The 24,204-nt window shown below is 42.8% G+C and overlaps 1 protein-coding gene across 1 annotated transcript in view; it reads right to left on the reverse strand.

Annotated features, from left to right (window-relative positions):
- gabrd (gamma-aminobutyric acid type A receptor subunit delta) overlaps positions 1 to 24,204 on the reverse strand; it is a 54,982-nt gene that overhangs the window by 14,731 nt on the left and 16,047 nt on the right. Inside the window, exons 2-3 of the mRNA XM_080215507.1 lie at positions 9,043 to 9,155; positions 6,558 to 6,625 (exon numbers count right to left, since the gene is read on the reverse strand). Of these exons, the coding sequence (XP_080071633.1) occupies positions 6,558 to 6,625; positions 9,043 to 9,155 (181 nt within the window). The remainder of the gene's footprint in view (positions 1 to 6,557; positions 6,626 to 9,042; positions 9,156 to 24,204) is intronic.

Raw genomic sequence — 24,204 nt, forward strand, 5'->3', positions numbered from 1 at the left:
CTACACTGACCACAATCCCACCCAGGCCCTATTCCTGTAACCGTACACATTTACTCTGCTAATCTCTTGATGCTAGGGTCAATTTATCGTGGCCAATCCACTTAACCCACATATCTTTGGATTTTGGGAGGAAACCAGAGAACCCAAAGTCCGATTGTTACAAGACTGAATGTATTCCATTGTCTGATGGAGATTTTTCTCTTCAACCTGAGACCATTTCAGAAACTTGATAATAAAATGTTAATTTTTATATACCTCTCTGATCCTTAAAGGAGGCAATGGTTCCAGGCTGGGGTAAAGCTTTTCCCAGATCCAGCTTGAAGTCCTAGTGGGGCAAGGAAGGGGAATTGTATTGTGCAGTGGTTGGATTGATTTTTGAAAGGCTATGTTGACCATAGTTACACTGGACATCAGTAAGGTGCTAACATTACTAGAATCCAATGGTACCATGGAAATACTGATAGCATAATGTACATAATTGGAGAAGCCAGTGGCTCAGTGGGTAGCTCTCTCATCTGGATGCAAGTCTCACTCCAGGACTTGAGTACAAAATCAAGACTGCCACCAGTGCAGGACTGACAGAGTGCTGCACGGTTGGAGGTACTGCCTTCCTCGAGACACTGAGGCTTCACCTGCCGGTTTGGGCAGATGCGGAAGATCCCATGGCACTATTTCGTTGAATTGCAGGGGAGTTACCCCAATATCCTGGTCAATATTTATCCCTCAATCAACATCAGAAAAGAGCTTGCACTGTACTAATTGGTTGCCACATTTCCTATTTTACAACAGTGACCATTCTTCAAAACTATCTCCTTGGATCTAAAGCTTTCTGTGACAACTGATGGGTGGGAAAAGTGCTACATAGATGCAATTCATTTTTTTCTTATTTGGTTCTGACTTCTTTTGAATGGGCACTTCTGATGCCCAGGCGAAAACCACAACAGGAGATGATTATGTGGCCTGAAGTAGACAAAAAAGGCTGGATTCTCCAGTCTCGCTGCCGGGAACGGAGATTTGTCTAAGAACCAAATTCCCCGTCCTCGCCAGCAGCAGCAGTGGGTGTGAATAGCCGGAGAAATCAGCCAAAGTTTCAGTGGGATGGGCTCCATCACATTATATCAGAAAATTGATGGATTTGAGGAAGATCTTCCCTGCACGATAGTTGTTTTGAATCATTAGCTATCTGCAAAGGTTTTTTGAAACACGGGTGAACCTACATTGGTTTTGTTTACTGAATAGAACCTACTTTGAGCAGAATTTTCTAAACAAGGTCACTACAGCAGTTACCTCAGTGACCTAATTGCATTGTAACAAAAATACAAAATGCTGGAAACACTCATCAGGTCAGGTTTCTGCCGAGAAACAATTTTGTTCCCAATTTCACAGTGTCGTGTGTTATTTTCAAAAAGTCTTCTCGTGTGCGTTTACATCATGTGATATTTTATCTCCTGGAATTCAATCTCATCTCAGTGACACTTTTGCCACGTATTGAAATTAGTCTGGAATGATTGGAGGATCATGGAATTTTCTGATGAGCATTTCATCAGTTTGTGAATATCCACTCTTAAATCAGGAAAAATTCAAACCTTTCCAAACGATTTAGAAGGTGCAGAATTCAAACCAATTTGGATTTAGTGTTTGGTTCTCTGTTTATCAAGAAACTCATTATGGCAATTAATATAATAAATAAAAGCAAGTTATTGCGGATGCTGGGGATCTGAAACCAGGTCAGCTTTGACAAAGAGTCATCTGGACTCAAAACATAAGTTCTTTTCTCCACGTATAGATGCTACCAGACCTGCTGAGATTTTCCAGCGTTTTCTCTTTTGGCTTATGGCAATTAATTTTCTTAGGATTGGTATGTGTTACCACTTCAGCTTGCAACACTGAGGGATCCTTTAACACAACAACTGGCGCTGCCAAATACTTACTCAACACAAGAGCAAACTGACATTGTTCTCTCATTCTCTTTTCCAATATTATATAGAATTACTCACATATCACGACTGCAGATTAAGACATCAGTATCAGTATGAAGTTCTGCCTGAAATTGACTAATATCACAGCAGGGAGTCTGATGAAAGATGCTCCTTGTGTGCCCGTGAGTCACTGAACTGAGACCTACATTACTGATCTCACAGCACGAGTGTTGTTATTGGCTGAATGGCAGAGTTCAGCGTGGGGAACAGACTGGGGCTTGAGTTTTAAAGTATACTTTGTTGGCGAACATAAATTCAAAACCTTCCTAACCAATGATGTGGAGATGCTGGCATTGGACTGGGGTGGGCACAGAAAGAAGGCACCAGGTTAAAGCCCAACAGGTTTATTTGGAATTTTGATGAAGGGCAGAGTTCCAAAAGCTTGTGATTCCCAATAAACCTGGTGTTGAGAGACTTTTTACTGTTCCTAACCAGTGTCTCCAGACCATCTACAGAAGCAAGTAAATTAAATTAACTTTAATTTAAGAAAATAGTCTTTAATGTTTGTTTACATTTCAGAAATTTCTGGATAGCCCTTTCAAACTGACTGGTCTATAAGTCTTGTCTGCATTGTGCCACCGTGCTGCCCACAATGGCCCACACTGCTGCCTCACAGCACCAGGGACCCAGGCTCAATTCCAGCCTTGGGTGACACTCTGTGTGGAATTTGCATATTTCCCTGCCTCTGCGTGGGTTTCCTCCGGGGGCTCCAGTTCCCTCCCATACTCCAAAGAGATGTGCAGGTTAGATGAATTGGCCATGCTAAATTGTCCCTTAGTGTCCCGAGATGTGTAGGTTGGATGATTGGTAAATGTGTGGGATTACAGGGAGAAGGAGCCTGGATAAGAGACACTGCCAGCAAGTAGTGCAGACTTGAGGGGCTGAATGGCCTCTTCTGCACTGTTGGGATTCTATAATTGGTAGCACTCTTACCTCTGGGGGAGAAGGTTATGGGTTCCCCAGTTACCCAGGCCCCAGGCTCTGGAAACACCTCACTTCACCTCTCTGCCCTTCTCCTTTGAGAGATGTTTTAAAACCAATTTCTTTGGCTAAGTTTTGGTCATCAGGCCTAATATCACCTTTTGTCGTTTGGCGTTATATTCAGTTTTATAACACTCCTGTGAAGCACTTTGGGAAGTTTAATTACATTGACAGCTTCTAGTTAGTTATACTCTTTTCCAGAAAAGGAAATGTTGGCAAATCAATGGCAGAGTGTTGGTTCCTGCGGGAAAACCGGGAGTGGTGTTTCCCTCCAGATATTACTATACTGTCACAAAAAAATTGTCAGGATGAGGGTTGAGGTCTCAACACTCCAGCGAGGCCCGGATGCACTGAGACTGGGCGCCATGTTTAAAAAGCACACGATCAAAGCAAATGTAACCCACTCCCACCCCTACACGGAGGTCTCGGGACTCCCCTCCAAACCCCCTACATCATAGCTGGCATTCATTCCTGGCAATCAGAGTCCATATACACCCTGCCACCACCCCCCCCCCCCCACCCACACAGTCAACGTCAGCACCCCGCCCAAAAAAAGCAATCACCGTCTCCTCAGCTCCCTCATCTGCTCCCCTGCATCATCACCACAAATAAATGAATCCCCCTCCCCCATGAGGTTCCCACTGCCTTTGGTACGATTGGCATTACTGGGTTGGCATGGCACCATGGTCCCCACCTAAAGATAGGATTGGATAATGGAACTAGTTGGGTCGCTCTTTTGGGAGCCATTGCAGACACAATGGGCTGAATGGCCTCCCTGTGTGCTGTAAAAATCTATATTGTGATGATATTGGTTTGGGGGGAGGCGGGGAAGGTCTGTCTCTTCATTTTGAGCTCAGCCCCCACCCCCCCGATCTCTGTGGTCCCAGCACTATTGGCATATTTAGGCCCCATCCCACCTCTAGAACGATGGCACAAAACAGGCCCCCCTCCCATTTGTTTACGAAAAGTGTCAGACGATTGGGAGAGAAACACACTGGTTTTCAAACAGAACCTGAGACTTTATTTGAAAACTTCTGCTCAATGTCTGTTACAGCTATAACCCCCACCACCACTGACCCCCCTGGAAATCCTGCTGAGTTCAAAAACACTAGAGAATAAATATAGCCCATGACCACAAAGTGTTTAGATTCACACAGGTACACCCGATAACTTCAGGAGAGGGATGAAGCTAATGTCCTATCAAAACTAAGTAAGAACTTGCAATGAGTGGCACCTTTCCTGGCCTCAGTACATCTCAGTCAACGAACAGGTTTTTGTCACTATTGTTTGGTAGGTATATGGCTACCCATTTACTTTGAATCAGGGGCAGCACGGTAGCACAGTGGGTTAGCACTGCTGCTTCGCAGCTCCAGGGACCTGGGTTCAATTCCCAGCTTGGGTCACTGTCTGTGTGGAGTTTGCACATTCTCCTCGTGTCTGCGTGGGTTTCCTCCAGGTAATCCAGTTCCCTCCCACAGTCCAAAGATGTGTGGGTTAGGTTGATTGACCATGCAAAAATTGTCCCTTAGTGCCCTAGGATGCGTTGGTTAGAGGGATAAGCGGGTGAAGTATGTGGGGGTAGGGCCTGGGTAGGATTGTGGTTGGTGCAGATTTGATGGGCCAAAGGGCCTCTTTCTGTACCCTGGGGATTCTATGATACAATCCCTACTGTGCAAGAGGAGGCCATTTGGCCCATCGAGTCTGCACCAACCACAATCCCACCCAGGCCCTATTCCCGTAACCAAGTCATATTTATCCTACTAACCCCATGGCACTGGAGTTAATTCAGCATGGCCAATCAACCTAACTTGCACATCTTTGGAGGAAACCAGAGCACTCAGAGGAAATCCATGCAGACATGGGAGAATGTGCAAGCTCCACTTAGACAGTCACCCGAGGTCAGAATTGAACCCGTGTCCCTGGCGCTGTGAGGCAGCAGTGCTAACCACTGCACTGCCCTTTGGACTGATGTTTTAAGCTGCATCTGATCTAATTAATATGTGCGATTAACTTGACTGTAAATAAAGCAGAACACAAAGATGGAAAAGATAATGAGAGAATTAGCCAGCCATTCTCACTTTCATAGATAAAATGTCAGACAGAAGCAGATGAGATAAAGGACTGGATAATTTACTTGCTTGCTTTGATGGGTAAATGTTGACCAGGATACCAGAAACACCATTGTCTATTTCTCAAATTAAAGTATGTGCACAGATGTCAGCAAATCTGTCCGAAAGTAATGATGGAATCATTGAGCTGGAAGCAGCTGTATTATCAATCTGCCTTATTACATTGCCATTTTTTAAAAAAGCAAGACCTAAAGATGAGGACAAGCGGAGCTCTATCAGTTGTTCATTTCAGAGCTGACAATTTCAATGAAGCTCTCTGGGTTCTCATTCCTGTCTCCAGAAATTGAAAAATTAGCTGCTAGCCATTGTCTTAAAGAGAAAAGCACATTGTCATATATGTCCGTTAATCAAAACCATACAGAATACCAGTCAACAGTCTGTATAAAACTTACTTTAGAACTTTCACAACGGAGCACATTATGGCAAGAGGGATGTTTTAAAGTTTATTTATTCATGTCACAAGTAGGCTTACACTAACATTACAATGAAGTTACTGTGAAAATCCCCTAGTCGCCATACTCTGGCACCTGTTCAGGTTACATTGAGGGAAAATTTAGCATGGCCAATACACCCTAACCAGCACATCTTTTAGATTGTGGGAGATAACTGGAGCATCCAGAGGAAACCCACGCAGACATGGAGAGAACGTACAAACTCTGCACAGACAGTAACCCAAGCTGGGAATCAAACTTGGGTGCCTGGCGTCGTAAGGCAGCAGTGCTAACTCACCGTGCCACCTTTTCAGAGGAAATATTTATATGGCTTCCCTATTGGAGTTGAAACCTTTAACAATGCATCATATCAAAAATTGGGACAGAAAGTAGAGCAAGTTCCAGGCACGTTTAAGTTCACTACCTGGCACTTGTACTGGAAAGTAAGGGCAGTACACTGGCTCCAAGTTTCTTCCCACAGTCTGAAGATGTGTTGGTTAGGTGGATTGGCCATGTTAAATTGTCCCTTAGTGTCCCAGGATATGTAGGTTAGGGGCATTAGCAGGGTAAATATGTGGGGTTACAGGAATAGGGCCTGGGTGGGATGGTCTGTCAGAGAGTTGATGCAGACTAATGGGCCAAATGGCCTACTTCTGCACAGTAGGCATTCTATGAAAGTAATCGTGGCTGCCTGGATCTCTCATTATCTTTTCCATTTTTGCGTTCTGCCTGATTTAGAATGTAGTTAATAGTGCATATTAATTAGATTCAGATGCAGCTTAAAGCATCAGTCCACCCACTGTGGTATACCATAATGTTAATGCGGGGTTTAAGAAATTTTTGCTTCCTGTTGTCTCTTTGGCAACAGAGGTTTTGTTTGACAGGGACTGGGACGTGTTCTCACCCAGAGCCATTAGATTGCAGACTAGAGTTTATTTTGTTAAATTGCAGGCAACATATCAGCCAATGAACAGAGCTAAAACAGAATTTAAGCATCATGTGTACACCCTTTTGAACAAGGAAAGAGCAAACAGTACCATATTAGCTTCCGATATATGGTCAATACTGGCAACTTCTATAGCCAAGGCCACGTTCAAAGGAGGCCCTGTATAATCAAAAATACAAAATTAAACAAAGTTCTTGTAAGAAAAATATCCATATTTGATTAAACTGATGTTGTGGCATAGCAGATTATATAACTTCTATCTCATTTTAGCTCACAAATCATCTTATAATAATATTGCAGTCAGCTGGATGCAGATGAATATTCAGGATAACTAATTAAACATACACATGGACATGGGTAATCATTTCTAAATGGTAATTAGATTAGTCTGATCATTAACAATTTCGGCTTGGGGCTACAATGGATAATGTTTGAATGAATCCAATGTCAATATTTGAATGAATCCAGTATTGCCAGTTCACGATACTTCTCCAGGTTAACGGGTGATTTTATAGGTACAATTTCCTTTTTGGTTTGCTATATTTTTCTTCATCTTCTCCCTTCATCTCCCAAGGTGCTAGCATGTGCTGTGGTCACAGTGATAGATGTTTGCCACTCTGTCTCTTGGCTTAGTGCTCATTCTTTGTGTGCCAACCAGGGCAGTGAGAGCCTCCTGGATTTTCTTCATGGAAATGGATATCGGAGATGAGCCAATAATGTCCCCATCCGATGAGCATACACAGAAACATGGGTCAGTTGTTAGCTCCTGCTCTGCTGTCACATAATGACTGATCTGTATCTCAACTCTGCTTACCCACTTCTGCTCTATAACTTGCTTCCTAATAAAATCGATTGCAATCCAGTCCTGAAAACTCCAATTTATCTGGTATCCAGCCTTTTGTATTGATTGGTTGGCCATTAAACACCAAACCTGATTTGCATTATCATTGGCTGCCAAATACACATCCCGAAGCAACCAAATACCATGAAATTTCCATGTCTAATGATTTTGGAATCTAGACCCACCCAAACTAAGAAGCGCTGCTCACGGCATTTTGCGTCGCTCCATTTTAAATTTATTTGCCATTTCCAATAAGTTTCTTTTGCCACTGAGTGGATCTCTGTGCATCAGCCTCAGTTTTCCTGCTGTCTCCTCCTCGGTAAGGGCTCAGGAGATTGTACCTATCTGCCTCATCATCTTTCCAATTGTCCATACAAGGAATTGCCCAATCTCTGCGCTGCTCTCCCATTTGAGATTGGGAAGTGGGATGAGGAGTCACGAGGATTGAGAAGAACAAACACAGAAGCAATTGATCAGCTGCCTATTTATACGCCTGAAAATCGTGTGGGTACTTAACAGGTGGCTAATCTATATAGTTTTATTGGTAAAGTTCAGGAGGCTTTGTACATAAGGTCTGATTCATTTCCGACCATCTCATATAAGTGAACAGATAACAATTCCCCAATAACTGATAGACAAGTCAGTGTGGAATTGAACTTTACCTGGTAAAGTGGTTCTAGATTGAGGGTGAGATTCTCTGGCCTCCCTTTAATGTTTTTCTCGGTGGGGGGAGGTGGCACACCATTCGCTGGCTGGGGATCCTCTGGTCCTGCCACTGTCAATGGGATTTCCCATTGAGTCCACTCCCACATCACCGGGAAAGCCACGGCAGGGAGTGCACTGCCGGTGGGACCAGGGAATCCTGCCTGTGTGAATGACTGGAAAATTCTGGTCTTAATCTCTCGACTGCGTTGCGTTGTTTAAACTCGTTTGGAGACACTGGCAGGATTTTACAGTCCCGCTGCGGCGTGTCTTCCTCCTGGTGGGCGTGGCGGGCCATTTAAATCTCCATTCAGTTTGGCGGAACCGTAAAATCCCACCCGGAGGGGCTGTAAAATCTTGGCACTGATCACTGGCCAAAGAAGGGCATGGTTCAATCAGGGTTCCTGCTCCTGATTGCTAAAGTGACTTTGAACACAAGTGCAGTTGCGTTGCAGTGAAAGGAGAAGATAATTGCTGCGATGTGCTGTCACATTCCCAACTTCAGGAGCAGAAAGAAAACAAACAAGCAGCTGAGTTCATAATAGGTCCCAAAGCTTCCAGTTCAAAAGTGTTAAAATGATGCAGATAGCAATTGTGTATAATTACACCTACTACTGGTGAAAAACTCCAAGTGCCTTATTCAGCGTTGTATTGTTTCCAGCTGCTTGAGATTTCCACAACAGTTGCTGATTTATTTTCTTCATATTATAATGATGTTTATCTTGCTAAATATTCCAATATGTGAAGCACACTGGATAGGGGTAACTTTAATAATCAGTGCAGTCAGTGAAAAGCTTCCCCACTTGCAACACAAATTGGAAATTCAGGTATACATTGCCTGTGATTTTCTGATGATTAATGATCGGAAAATTACGGGTTGTGCAAGCTCAGACTTCCAACTAGTGCCAGGTTTCCGTCAGCAGAGATTTCTCAGTAAATTACCCACATTTTAAGTGCCTGTACAGAATTTTTCAGTAGATTAGTATCAATTCTGGTACAATTATTTCACTTGTCTTTGTCTTGTCAGGCTTACCTCCTATTCCCGGTCGGAAGTTCCGAGCGTATCCCTTCATTAAATCGTCCAGGTTTGGTAACCAAGAAATTTCTATATCCGTGCTTATATAATCACCAAGGTCAGTCATTGCCCTGTTTTTATAAAGAAAATCTTTAAAGTGACAGAGTAAATACAACTTCAAAGCAAGGACATGATAAAATGCAACCTACATTCCACTCTGATCAGGTAGCAGGCTTACATTAACATAGAAACATAGAAGATAAGAGCAGGAGGAGGCCATTCAGCCCTTCAAGCTTGTTTCATCATTCATGACAATCATGGCTGATTGTCCAGTTCAATAGCCTAATCCTGCTTTCATCCAAAACCTTTGATCCCGTTCGCCCCAAGTACTATATCCAACTGCCTCTTGATTACATTCAATGTTTTAGCATCAACTATCTCCTGTGATAATGAATTCCACAGACTTCTTTGGGTGAAGAAATGTCTCCTCATCTCTGTCCTAAATCATCTACCCCGAATCTTCAGACTGTGACCCCTGATTCTGGACTCCCTCACCATTGGGAATATCCTCCCTGTCTAGTTCTGTTAGAATTTTATAAGTCTCTTTGAGATCCTTCCTCATTTGTTTGAACTCCAGCGAAAACATTCCTAACTTGGTCAATCTCTCCTCATACATCAGTCCCGCCATCCCTGGAATCAGCCTGGTAAACCTTCGCTGCACTCCCTCGAGACCAAGAACATCCTTCCTCAGAAAAGGAGACTAAAACTGCACACAATCCTCTAGCTGTATAATTGTAACACATCCCTGCTTCTGTACTCAAAACTTCTCAGAATGAAGGCCAACATACCATTTGCCTTCTTTACCGCCTGCTGTACCTGCATGCTTACCTTCAGTAACTGGTGCACCAGAACACCCAGGTCCCTCTGCACACTCCCCTCTCCCAATTTACAGCCATTCAGGTAGTAATCTGCCTTCTTGTTTTTATTTCCAAAGTGAATAACCTCACACTTATCCAAATTATTCTGCATCTGCCATTCATTAGCCCACTCACCCAACCTGTCCAGATCATTCTGAAGGATCTCTGCATCCTCGTCACAGTTCACCCTCCCACCCAACTTGGTATCATCTGCAAACTTTGAGCTGTTATGTTTTGTTCCCTCGTCCAAATCACTAATATATATTGTAAATAGCTGGGGACCCAGCACCGATCCCTGTGGCATCCCACTAGTTACTGCCTGCCAATTTGAAAAGCCCCCATTAATTCCTACACTTTGTTTCCTCTCTGCCAACCAGTATCCTATTCATCTCAATACACTTCCCCCAATCCCATGCACTTTAATTTTGCACAATAATCTCTTCTGCAGGACTTTGTCAAACGCTTTCTGAAAGTCCAAATATACCACATCGACTGGTTCCCCCTTGTCAACTCTACTAGTTACATCTTTAAAGAATTCCAATAGATTTGTCAAGCATGATTTCCCCTTCATAAATCCATGCTGACTCTGTCTGATCCTGTCACTGCTTTCTAAATGTGTTAAATGGATTAACACTGCAATGAAGTTACTGTGAAAATGCCCTAGTCCCAACTCTACGGTGCCTGTTTGGGTACACAGAGAGAATTTAGCATGGCCAATGCACCTAACCAGCACTCCTCTCAGACTGTGGGAGGAAACAGGAGCCTCCCGGAGAAACCCAAGTAGACACAGAGAGAAATTGACTCTGCACAGACAGTCACTCAAACTGGGAATTGAACCTGGGTCCCTGGTACTGTGAGGCAGCAGTGCTAATTACTGTGCTACCCCATTTGTGTGAGCATAAGGTATTTTGCTTCAGGCGTGATTCTACTGATCCACTATGTAATTTTTATTTTAAGAAAACTTCATTTAAGAACACAGTTAGCATGTAACAATATTACCATTATCAATTAAAATCCTTGAACATAACAAAGTATAATTCTTAACAGCTATCCAGCTCAATAGTTCCAATTTAAGCAATATCCCCATAGACATACATCCTTCTTCAGAATCAATGAGCACCAAAAACAGATATACTCAAGTGGATGCTAGATTTCTAACTTTTTAACAGTTTCTGGACAGATACAAAAATACAACTGTCTTTTGACTCCCGTACACGAGTTTCCAGAGAAGGATATATCCTCAAACAGTAGAACTTCTGAGAAAGCGATCTAGTTCCTGGCAGATCCCAGTCTCTAGACTTCAGAGAGAGAAAGAGCTACTTCTCTATATAGCTTCCAAGCAGCAAGTGAAATGGGCTTCTCTGTACGGGCCTAGCCCAGCCCAGTCACCTGCCAAAACCTAATCAAGCCCCACTCTGAAAAACCCCAAGATAAAACACTAAAATAGCCCAGACTTAAAAAAATTAGCAATTAAGATCAATTATGCCATTCTCTCTTCTATCTTCTTCTGTCAGGAAAAAGATGCAAAAATCTGAGGTCACGTACCAACCAACTCAAGAACAGCTTCTTCCCTGCTGCTCTAGACTTTTGAATGGACTTGCATCAAGTTGATCTTTCTCTACATCCTAGCTATGACTGTAACACTACATTCTGCACTATACAAACACACGTCTGTACAGCGCACAAGAAACAGTATTTATCATAGCATGTCAATACATGTGACAATAATAAATCAAATCAAATAATTATATTAAATCTATGTTCTCTGCTTCTCAATCCTCCTGCCAATAGGTTTCTCTCTGTCACAGGGACTGACAAGCTATATATTAGCTCCAGAGGGAAACATCTGATCTGGAGACAATAAAAGATCATTTGACGTTCCTGGATTCTGTTCCTCTTTCATTGCTGCTGTAGCAATCCTATTTCTGAACAAATAAACAGCGAGTTTGCTCTTTAAGATTATATAAGCAACAGGGATAGGGTTAGTAAATTCCAATTAGTAAACCCTGACTCTGTGGCCAGGCATATTTGAAAATAAATAGAGACATTGAAAAGGCAACCTACTTTCAGGAGATTGGAGAAGGTTGTAAAGTACAGGGGCACACAGGGAAAGGAATTCTGCCTCAGGATGATTCTATTTAGGTTAAGCGAGATGGTGTATAGCGTGCATCCTCTTATTTTAACATGAAGTTAGATCCCATTAACTGAGCAATGAGATTCTGATTCTAACTATTGCTCTGTACATGCACCCTACTTTAGAATAAAGCAGCTATGGCTCAAGCCAAACTTTGGTTAATTTAGTTTAATTTGGTCTACATTGAGAGAAGTTGAAGAAATCTGCTTTCCAAAGACACAAATACTTGGTCTCGATTGCAAAGCAATTTCATAGTTACTCTCCTGAGTCACAACATCGGACAAGTAAATACTCATGGGATCAACACCCATAAAAGATCTCTCATAAGAACACAAGAACTAGGAGCAGGAGTCGGCCATCTGGCCCCTCAAGCCTGCTCCACCATTCAATAAGATCATGGCTGATCTTTTCATGGACTCAGCTCCACTTACCCGCCCACTCACCATAACCCTTAATTCTTTTACTGTTCAAAAATCTATCTATCCTTGCCTTAAAAACATTCAATGAGGTAGCCTCAACTGCTTCACTGGGCAGGGAATTCCACAGATTTACAACCCTTTGTATGAAGAAGTTCTTCCTCAACTCAGCCCTAAATCTGCTCCCCCTTATTTTGAGGCCATTCCCCCTAGTTCTAGTTTCACCCACCAGTGAAAACAACTTCCCTGCTTCTATCTTATCTATTCCCTTCATAATCTTATGTTTCTATAAGATCTCCCCTTGTTCTTCTGAATTCCAATGAGTATAGCCCCAGTCTACTCAGTCTCTCCTCATAAGCCAATCCTTTCAACTCTGGAATCAACCTAGTGAATCTCCTCTGCACCCCCTCCAGTGCCAGTATATCCTTTCTCAAGTAAGGAGACCAAAACTGTACACAGTACTCCAGCTGTGGCTTCACCAGTACCTTATACAGCTGCAACATAACCTCGCTGTTTTTAAATTCCATTCCTCTAGCAATGAAGGACAAAATTCCATTTGCCTTCTTAATTTGCTGCACCTGCAAACCAACTCCTTGAGATTCCTGCACAAGGACACCCAGATCCCTCTGCACAGCAGCATGCTGCAATTTTTTATCATTTAAATAATAGTCTATTTTGCTGTTATTCCTACCAAAATGGATGACCTCACATTTACCAACATTGTACTCCATCTGCCAGACCCTCGCCCACTCACTTAGACTATCTATATTCCTTTGCAGACTTCCAGTGTCCTCTGCACACTTTGCTCTTCCTCCCATCTTAGTGTCATCTGTGAATTTTGACACACTACACTTGGTCCCCAACTCCAAATCATTTATGTAAATCGTAAACAACTGCGGTCGCAACACTGATCCCTGAGGCACACCACTGATCGCCAACCAGAAAAAAACCTATTTACCCCCACTCTTTGCTTTCTATTAGTTAACCAATCCTCTATCCATGCTAATACATTACCCGTAACACTGTGCACCTTTATCTTATGTAGCAGTCTTTGATGCAGCACCTTGTCAAATGCCTTCTGGAAATCCAGATACACCACATCCACAGGTTCCCCACTGTCCACCGCATGTATAATGTTGTCAAAGAATTCCACCAAGTTAGTCAAACATAATCTGCCCTTCATAAACTCATGCTGTGTCTTATCAATGGGACAATTTATATCCAGATGTCTCGCTATTTCTTCCTTGATGATAGATTCAAGCATTTTCCCTACTACAGAAGTTAAGCTAACCGGCCTATAGTTACCCACCTTTTGTCTACCTCCTTTTTTAAACAGTGGCGTCACATTTGCTCTTTTCCAATCTGCAGGAACCACCCCAGAGTCCAGCGAATTTTGGTAAATTACCACTCGTGCATTTGCTATTTCTCCGCCATCTCTTTTATTACCCTGGAATGGATTCCATCAGGACCAGGAGACTTATCTATCTTTAGCCCCCATTAATTTGCCCAACACTACCTCTTTCATGATAATCTTAGTTTCTAAGTTCTCACCTGCCACAGCAGGCAACTCCCAGACAACTTACTGGAGTTAGGCGCCTTTCTTTTTCTTTTATTAATTCATGGGACATGGTGTCGCTGGCTGGGCCAGTATTTGATTTGGAACAACATAGACAGCTAGCTGTTAAGATATATACTTTATCATGTTCGAATCTTGTAATTGGTAAAAGTATGCTAATTTTTTTATTATATTTTAAGTGTGTTTTTAAATAAACTTTGTTTGATAAAAGCCTCCCACTGACTCACTGAGTCATACCTGGAGTGAAACGCCTTCTGCTTACGAGTGTCGAAATCAAATCTAAATCTTAAGGTTTAGGAATTCTTTACAATACACCTTGGAGATTCTGGTCTGGGTCCTAACAAATTGGAGACAAGTTTCACCCTGTGTTGGCTACAGATAGGTGCATCTGTCAACCTATCAGCAACCTATTGCATTGAGAAGTCTGCCTCTGGTTGGACAAGTTGAAAATAGTGGCAAAGCAAGTATTCAAAATACCAGACAAGAGCGAGAGTGAAGGCAAGTGGACAAAGGGAGATTAAGAAGGGAAGTGGCCAAAGGGCAACGGAGACAGTGGCCTTGTATGAGAGAGGTGATTGGGTGAGGGAGAGCATGAGTGATTCAGAGAGATGTCTGTCTGTGAGAGAGAGATATGAGAGTGTGAGCTTGTGTGACAGAGAAGTGGAAATGTATGTGTGTGTATGAAAGAGAGGGAGAGGTGAGTGTATGAGACAGTGGAAGAGGGTACTTGTGTCTGATATGAGAATTCAGCGCACTCCTAATATTAAACAAATTTGTGAGTAAAAGATATAACATCACTCTGCCTATTAAAAGGTAAAGCTGGAATTTTACCAGCAACACCATGAGTTCCGCTGTTGGGACAAAGTGTGAGTCCAGAGTGCACGCAGACAAGCAAGGGAACAAAGGAGGGGAATTTACCAGCAGTGCCTACATCCAGAACCACATCCTGTTAAAGGCAACGGCCTCTCTCTCTGAGTCACTGGCCAACCAGAGGGCCGGCAGCCTTGGCAGTGCCACCAATAGGGATGGATGTTACTGAGGCCACAGGGAGAGGGTGTCTCCACGGTGTGACTCCCTCAAATGACAGATCAGAGTTTTGTTTTTAATGTACAAGTGGGTCAGGGTGGTCCTCTGTGCAACCCAGAAAACCATTGGGTAATGGTCTCAATGTACCTCCCCCCTGCAGTAATGGACCATTCAGGTGTCTCCCAATGTCATTTTACCAACTCTATGTCTCTCAGCCTGTCTCCAAAATTTTAGAATCCCTACAGTACAGAAGGCGGCTGTTTGGCCCGTTGAGACAGCACCAACTCTCCAAACGAGCATCTTATTCAGGTCCTATCCCAGTAACCCCACATATTCACCCCACCAATCCCCCTAACCGACATATCTTGAGAAGCTAAGGGGCAATTTAGCATGGCCAATCCACCTAACCTGCACATCTTTGGACTGTGGGAGAAGACCGGAGAATCTGGAGAAAACCCACGCAGTCACAGGGAGAACGTGCAGACTCTGCACAGGCAGTGACCCGATCCGGAAATTGAACCCGGGTCCCTGGTGCTGTGAGGCAGCAGTGCTAACCACTGTGCCACCCTGTCGTCTGTTTGCATTTTCCTCACAACTCATATTCCATCTAGTTTTGTGTCTTCAGTCACCCTCTAATAAGATGCTGCCTGCATTTTTGATAATATATCAAAAGCAGGTTGTTTTAAAGAGATAAAATAATTTAGCGTTTTTCATTATTTGTCATGTAGTGACAGTTCAGAATTATTAGCACATAAATTACAAACAGTCTATTTCCATTCTGCTGTAGCTCTGAGGTTTAACCACTGCCAATGAGTATGTTTCTAGATAATATTATTAACGTTGCCAGGAATTTATAAGTCAGGTGACTCAGTAGTGTCTACATCTTTCCACAAAGTTTTAGTAATTTAAAATGTCTAGTGCTCTTCCTTGCAGAATGTATTCATATCTATTTGTCTTGGGATTGTTGACTTATTAATATTTTATCAGACAAGCAACTTGGAAGAGATGTGATGCCTTGAAAATACTTCTCAGTTCTGAAGATTCTGCCACTTTCTATAACACTGTTACATTTCATAAGTTTCCAGTGCTTTTCTCATTCAGAATCAGATCTTTTTAAGAAATGCTTAGAAGAGTTTAGCATTTCTGAAGAAGGGCTTTGCACAAAACATTGACATTTTCTCTCCATGGATACTAACAGGCCTACCATGTGTTTCCAGTCATTAAGGCTTATTCTTTTATTACAGGTGCAAAAATTGATTTCTTCAAAGTGCAACTGTGAAATGAAGCTAAAATTGTAATTAATTAGGAATTATTGGGAAGATGTGTATCTTGAAAGAAAGATTCACATTTGCATAGCACCTTTCATAATGTTTGGATATCCCAAGTACTAGAAAAGTGTAGCCACTGCTGTAACAGATGTAACACAGAACCATAGAATCCTAGCAATGCAGAGGGAGGCCATTCAGTCTATTGCGTCTGCACCGACTCTCTTTCTGAAAGAGCTTATTACCCAGGGGCACAACATCCCTCTCCCTTTCTTATCCCCATAACCCCACACACTTACCATGATTAATCCACCTAGGCTACACATCTTTGGACACTAAGGGACAATTTAGCATGGCCAATCCACCTAATCTACACATCTTTGGACTGTCAGAGGAAACCCACGTAAATGCAGGGAGGGGCAGCATGGTGGAATAGTCGTTAGCACTGCTACCTCACAGCGCCAGAGACCCAGGTTCTATTCCCGGCTTGGGTCACTGTCTGTGTGGAGCTTGCACATTATCCTCATGTCTGCATGGGTTTCCTCTGGGTGCTCCAGTTTCCTTCCACAAGTCTGAAAGACGTGCTGGTTAGGTGCATTGGCCATGCTAAATCAGTGTACCCAAACAGGCATCGGAGTGTGGCGATTAGGGAATTTTCACAGTAACTTCATTGCAGTGTTAATTTAAGCCAACTTGTGACACTAATAAATAAACTTAAACTTAACAATGTGCAATCTCCACAAAGATGATCACCCAAGTCAGGAATTGAACCCAGATCCCTGGCGTTGAGAAGCAGCAGTGCTGACCACTGTGCCATTGTGTTGCCCTAACATGGCTGCTCATTTTCAACAGTGGGGTCCTACAAACAGCAGGCACAGAATGACGTTGATTGAGGGATAAATATTCACCAAGAGATCGGGATAATTCCCCTGCTCTTCTTCGAATGTTACATGGGACTTTTAAAATTCAAGCTTTAAAGCTAGACAGAGCCTTGGTCTGATCTCTTATCTGAGAGGGAGAGAATACCTCTGACAATCCTTTACTCCTCCAGTCTCTCACTGTAGTCTTAGCCTAAATTTTGTGCTCAAGTCCAAAGATGTGTAGGTAAGGTGGATTGGCCATGGTAAAGTTGCCCCTCAGCGACCCAGGATGTGTAGATTCGGGCGATTAGCAGGCTACCTACATGAGGTTATGGGGATAAGGCCTGGGTGAGATTCTCTGTCAAAGAGTTGGTGTAGACAAGTAGGAACAAATAGTTTCCTTTTGTACTGTAGGAATTCTATGATTCTAAACCTCTCAGGGACGACACAGTTTGAAAGGTCTCCTGTCTCAGAGAGGAATGAGGAGAATTGTTTTCTTCAGAAGGTTGGTAGTCCTGAATTCTCTTTCCCAGAAAGCAGTGGAGGTTGGGTTATTGAATTTATCCAAGGCTGGGTTCGAGATGGATGAGATAGTTATAGGTTATATGGGAAAGGGCAGGAAATTGGATTAGCGTTACAACCAACCGCGATATCACTGACTGATGGAGCAGGTCTGAAGGGCTGAAAGACCTGCTCCAAAGTCCTGTGATTATAAGTGGATTCAGTGTCAGAACAACTTTAGAATCAAAAACACACCTTGGATGATGCCAAAGAAAACCCATATATGAAGCTAATCTTTCTCTACACCCTACTACATTCTGCACCCCCTCCTATCATTATCCCCTTTGCACTCTATGAAAGGTATGCTTTGTCTCTATAGCACACAAGAAACACTTTTCACAGATACCAATACATGTGATAATAATAAATCAGATTGGAGTGAGGGGATGAGAGATAATTAATATTGAGGAGCATTATAACAAATTACCAGAGGACATTAATAAAATTGTAGAGTGGGTAAATGAAGTTCAACACAGATAAATGAGCTAGTCCATAGAGGAGTCACATTATTTGGAAGGTGCACATTTTGGTGGCATTAAAGAAAAATAGGAGAATGAATACACCAATGGGTTAGGAAGGACTCAAAAGAAGCAAACCAAGTAATTGGCTTTCTTTCTAGAAGAATAGAAATAAAAAGTAAGTATGTTATGCTAAACCTGTATCGAACCCTGATTGGATCACATGTGTGCAGCTCTGGTCACCATTTTGTAGAAAGAATATAGAGACATAGGAGAGAGTGCAGGGAAGAGTTAAAAAAATGACACCAGAAATGCAAGGTTTTCTTTTATTCTTTCACAGTATGTGGTCATTGCTGGCTAGGCCAGCATTTGTTTTCCTTGGGAAGGTGGTGGTGAGCTGCCTGTTTGAACCACTGCACTCCAAGGGAGTTCTAGAATTCTGACCGCAACAGTGAAAGAATGACGATACATTTCCAAATCAGGATGGTAAGTGTCTTGGAGGGGAATTTCCAACTAGTGGTGTTCCCATGTATCTGCTGTCCTTGTATAGTACATATATCTGCAAGAAAGTATAACTAGATGCCATCAAATATATAATCATTCAATATGGAGTTCAGAAGACATTCCTTTATCCAAAGATGGATGAGAATGTGGAACTCATTACCATAGAGAGTGGTTAAAGTGAACAGTATAGATATAGATGCATTTAAGAAGAAGCTAGAAGGAGTAGGGAGTAGAGATTATTATAATAAATGTGGATGAAGAAAAATGGGAGGAGGCTCAGTGGAATAAACAGTGTGACATACTATACCTTTAAGAAATGCATTTTAGTCACATTTCTGTGCAAGATCTGTTTTAACAGTTTTTTGTGTTATTGGTGCCATTTTGTCTATAACCGGCATCCTGTGTTGTGGCTGCAGCAGCATAATTGCTTCTAATTGCCGGAATGTTTGTTTTATTCTGGACTAATGCTATTCTGTTGTTTTTAGTGGCTACTCTTCTCTTGAAACTGCTATCCAGACCACTGTCAAGAAGTGTAAAAGTCTGGAAATCTAGCACCACATGAGCATACTTTTTTGTGCTAACTAATCCTGAAGAAGCATGTATGTCTATGGAGGTATTGTTTTACATTGGTGCTGTAAAGATTGCTTGTTGTTAAGAATTATACTTTGTCATGTTTAAGTGTTTTAGTTGGTAAATTATGCCAATGTTTTTGATCTATTCTAACTGTGTTCTTAAATAAAGTTTGTTTTATGGGCGGTACAGTAGCACAGTGGTTAGCACTGCTGCTTCACAGCTCCAGGGTCCTGGGTTCGATTCCCGGCTCGGGTCAATGTCTGTGTGGAGTTTGCACATTCTCCTCATGTCTGCGTGGGTTTTCTCTGGGTACTCCAGTTTCCTCCCACAGTCCAATGATGTGTGGGTTAGGTTGATTGGCCATGCGAAGAAATTGCCCCTTAGTATCCAGGGGTGCGTAGGTTAGAGGGATTAGTGGGTATAATATGTAGGAATGTGGGGGTAGGGCCTGGGTGGGATTGTGTTCAGTGCAGACTCGATTGGCTGAAGGGTCTCTTTCTGCACTGTAGGGTTCTATGATTCTGTGTTTTGACGGAAGCTTCCTAGTGCGTCATTTGAATCACACCTAGAGTGAAACGCCTTATGCCCACACTAATGCCAAAATCAAAAGGTTAATTTTATAATGTACTTTGGAGTTTCTGGTCTGGTTCCTAACGCCAGCGCGGACTGGTTTAGCATGCAGCCTGTTTCTGTGCTGTACATCTTCTGTAATCCTATAGACTCTCAACATTCCGATTCCGAGGTAGGAGTGCTGCTACTGAGACAAGGCTCATACCTCTCCTATCCTGAGAACAGTCCAAAATCAGTGAAGTGCTTTGGAAGTGCAATTACTGCCATTATGTAGGAAATTGCTCATGATTTAAAATCCTTTGCAACTTTTAGCAATTGTTGCCATTGATTGACTACTTGACTTGTTCATTCAAAAAATTCAACTTCTTCAAATAGTGGGTTTCATTTTGGAAATCAACATATTGCTAATATATATCTATTCTGAAATAAAACATCGTTACACATTTTTAAAGTGTTGCAATATTATAGGAAATAATAGAATCTCCAGAATTTTAAAAGATTACAGCAGTAAGAGACACTTTCTTGCTGATATCTTCTTCAAGTGGTTGTATATTATAGCACTGATGTATCAGCAAATCCAGAACAATAGTAACACACTTTGCAAACTGTTACCAGTAAATAATCAGAACTATTTCTGCTCATCACAGAACATCAGCTGCTACTGGCTCTGTACGAAAGCCAGCTTCTAAAAATGACTGGAATACATCCACATTCTGACTGGAGAGCTGGTTTGAAACAGTTCACTTCAGTCGATGTTTGAATCCAACATCAGGACCCAATGCTGACATCTGAATGAAGCCAGAGATCAGAGAATCCCTACAGTACAGAAGGAGGCCCTTTGGCCCATCGAGCCTGCATCAACAACATTCCCACTCAGACCCTATCCTCATAATCTCACATGTTTACCCTGCTAAAACCTCCTGACACCAAGTGCAATTTAGCATGGCCAATCAACCCAATCTGCAGATCTTTGACTGTGGGAGGAAACCAGAGCACCCAGAGGAAACCCACGTAGACACAGGGAGAACAAGCAAACTCCACACGCCCAAGCCAGGAATTAAACCCGGGTCCCTGGCACTGTGAGGCAGCAGTGCTAACCACTGTGCCACCATGCCATCCAAGGTGGAGATGGTTTTACTTTGTTTCACAATTGACAATCCATCAAAACTCAGTATGTTTGGTGTTGATTGCAAGTGAGTCATAGCGGTTTACAGCATGGAAACAGGCCCTTCAGCCCATCTTGTCCATGCCACCCAGTTTTTGCCATTAAGCTAGTCCCAATTGCCCACATTTGGCCTATATTCATCTTACCCATGTAATTGTCTAAATGCTTTTTAAAAGAGAAGATTATACCTACTTCTGGCAGCGCATTCCAGAAATCACCATTCTCTGAGTGAAAAAAAAGCCCCTCTGGACCCTTTTGTATCTCTTCCCCCTCATCTTAAGCCTATGCCCTCTAGTTTTAGACTCTCCTACCTTTGGTAAAAGATGTTGATTATCTAGCTGAACTATGTCCCTCATTATTTTTTAGACCTCTATAATATCACCCCTTAGTCTGTTATGTCCTAGGGAAAAAAGTCCCAGTCTACCCAAACTCTGCTGATAACTCAAACTATCAAATCCCATTAACATCCTAGTAAATCTTTTCTGCACTCTTTCTGGTTTAATAATATCCTTTCTACAATAGGGTGACCAGAACTGTACAGAGTATTCCGAGTGTGGCCTTACCAGTGTCTTCAACAAGACGTCCCGACTCCTGCATTCAATATTCTGACCAATAGAACCAAGTATGCTGAATGCCTTCTTCATCACCTTGTCCATCTGTGACTCCACTTTCAAGCAGCTATGAGTCTGTACCCCTAGATCTCTTTGTTCTCTAACTCTCCCCAGTGCCCTACCATTAACCAAGTGAGTTCTGTCCTGGTTTGATCTATCAAAATGCATCACCTACATTTATCTAAATTAACTCCATCTGCCATTCATCAGCCCACTGACCCAATTGATCAAGATCCTGTTGCAATCCACTATGCCACCTATCTTGGTGTCATCTGCAAACTATCTAACCATGCCTCCTAAATTCCAATCTAAATCATTAATATAAATAACAACAGTGGACCCAGCACTGATCTCTGAGGCACACCACTGGTCACAGGCCTCCAGTTTGAAAAACAACCCTCTCTGTCTTCTGTCAACAAGCCAATTTTCCATCTAATCAGCTACCTCACTCTATATCCTGTGAGATTTAACCTTATGCAACAACCTACCATGTCAAAGGCCTTGTTTCAGTCCACGTAGACAACATCTACTGCACTGCCCTCATTTACCTTGGTTACCCCTTCAAAAAACTCAATCAAAGTCATGAGACATGATTTTTCACTCACAAAGCCATGCTGACTGTCCCTAATCAATCTTTCCCTGTCTGAATGCCTGTAGATCCTATCTCTCACTGTCCTGTAATTCCCAGGCTTTTCCATGCAGACCTTCTTAAACAAGGACACAGTATTTTCCACTCTCAAATCTTCAGGCACCTCACCCATGACAATCAATGATTCAAAATCTCTGCTAGGGGACCCGCAATTTCCTCCCTGGCCTCCCACAACGTCCTGGGATATACTTCATCAGGTCCCAGGGATTTATCTACTTTGATGCTCTTTAAGATTTCCAGCACCCTGTTCTCTGTAATATGTACACTCCTCAGAACATCACTATTTATTTCTCCAAGTTCCCTAAAATTCATGCCTTTCTCAACAGTAAATGCGGATGAGAAATATTCATTTAGGATCTCACCCATCTCATAGAAATCATAGAAACCTTCAGTGCAGAAAGAGGCCACTTGGCCCATCGAGTCTGCACTGACCACAATCCCACCCAGGCCCTACCCCTATATCCCTACATATTTACCCACTAATCCCTCTAACCTATGCATCTCAAGACACTAAGGGGCAATTTTAGCATGGCCAATCAATCTAACCTGCATATCTTTGGACTGTGGGACAAAACCAGAGTACCCAGAGGAAACCCACGCAGACACAAGGAGAATGTGCAAACTCCACACAGACAGTGACCCAAGTCAGGAAACAAACCCAGGTCCCTGGAGCTGTGAAGCAGCAGTGCTAACCACTGTGCTACTGTGCCACTATCTCTTGTGGATCTGCACATAGATGACCTTGTTGATCTTTAAGAGGCCTTACTCTCTCTCCCTGGTTACTCTTTTGCCCTTTATGTATTTGTAGAAGCTGTTTGGATTCTCCTTTGCCTTATCTGCCAAAACAATCTTGTGTCTCCTTTTTGCCCCCTGATTTCTCTCTTATCTGTACTCCTACACCCTCTGCACTCTTCAAGGGCTCCATTTAATCCCAGCTGCCTATGCATGTCATATGCCTCCTTTTTCTTGACCAGGGCTTCATGCCGATGGTACAGTTAAGAAAGCTCACCAATGCCTCTACTTTCTCAGAAGATGGGATACAAGGACAGGTAGCTAGGTGGATTGAGAACTGGCTGGGCAATAGGAGACAGAGGGTAGTTGTTGAGGGGACCTTTTCGGGCTGGAGGCCAGTGACCAGTGGTGTGCCGCAGGGCTCAGTACTGGGATCTCTCCTCTTTGTAGTATACATAAACGATTTGGAAGAGAGCGTAAGTGGTGTGATCAGCAAGTTTGTGGATGACACCAAGATGGCAGGGTTGGCGGATACTGAGGTGGAATGTCAGGTGATACAACAGGATATAGATAGGTTGGTACATTGGGCAGATAGGTGGCAGATGAAATTTAATCCTGACAAATGCAGAGAGGAGCTACGTGATAAAAGGTAGACCGATTAGGAGTATAGAAATACAGAGGGACCTGGGAGTGCAGGTTCACAAGTCTATGAAGGTTGCGAGGAAAGCTTATGGAATGCTAGCCTTTATAGGAAGGGGTATAGAGTATAGGAGCTGCCGTCTAATGTTTCAGTTGTACAGAACGTTGGTTAGACCGCATTTGGAGTACTGCGTCCAGTTCTGGTCACCTTACTACCGGAAGGACGTGGAGACTCTGGAGAGGGTGCAGAGGAGGTTTACCAGGATGTTGCCTGGCATGGAGGGACTGAGTTACGAGGAAAGGTTGGAGAAACTGGGACTTTTCTCCTTGGAAAGACGGAGATTGAGGGGAGACATGATAGAGGTATATAAGATACTGAAGGGAATAGATAGAGTCAATAGTGAGAGACTGCTCCCTAGACTGGGTACAATTACGAGAGGTCATGATCTAAGGGGGAGAAGTATAATTTGGATGTGAGAGGAAGGTTCTTCACGCAGAGGGTCGTGGGGGTATGGAACGCGCTA

The sequence above is a fragment of the Carcharhinus amblyrhynchos genome, chromosome 30, assembly GCF_965287045.1.
Source record: "Carcharhinus amblyrhynchos chromosome 30, sCarAmb.v2.hapA, whole genome shotgun sequence".
NCBI lineage: Eukaryota > Metazoa > Chordata > Chondrichthyes > Carcharhiniformes > Carcharhinidae > Carcharhinus > Carcharhinus amblyrhynchos.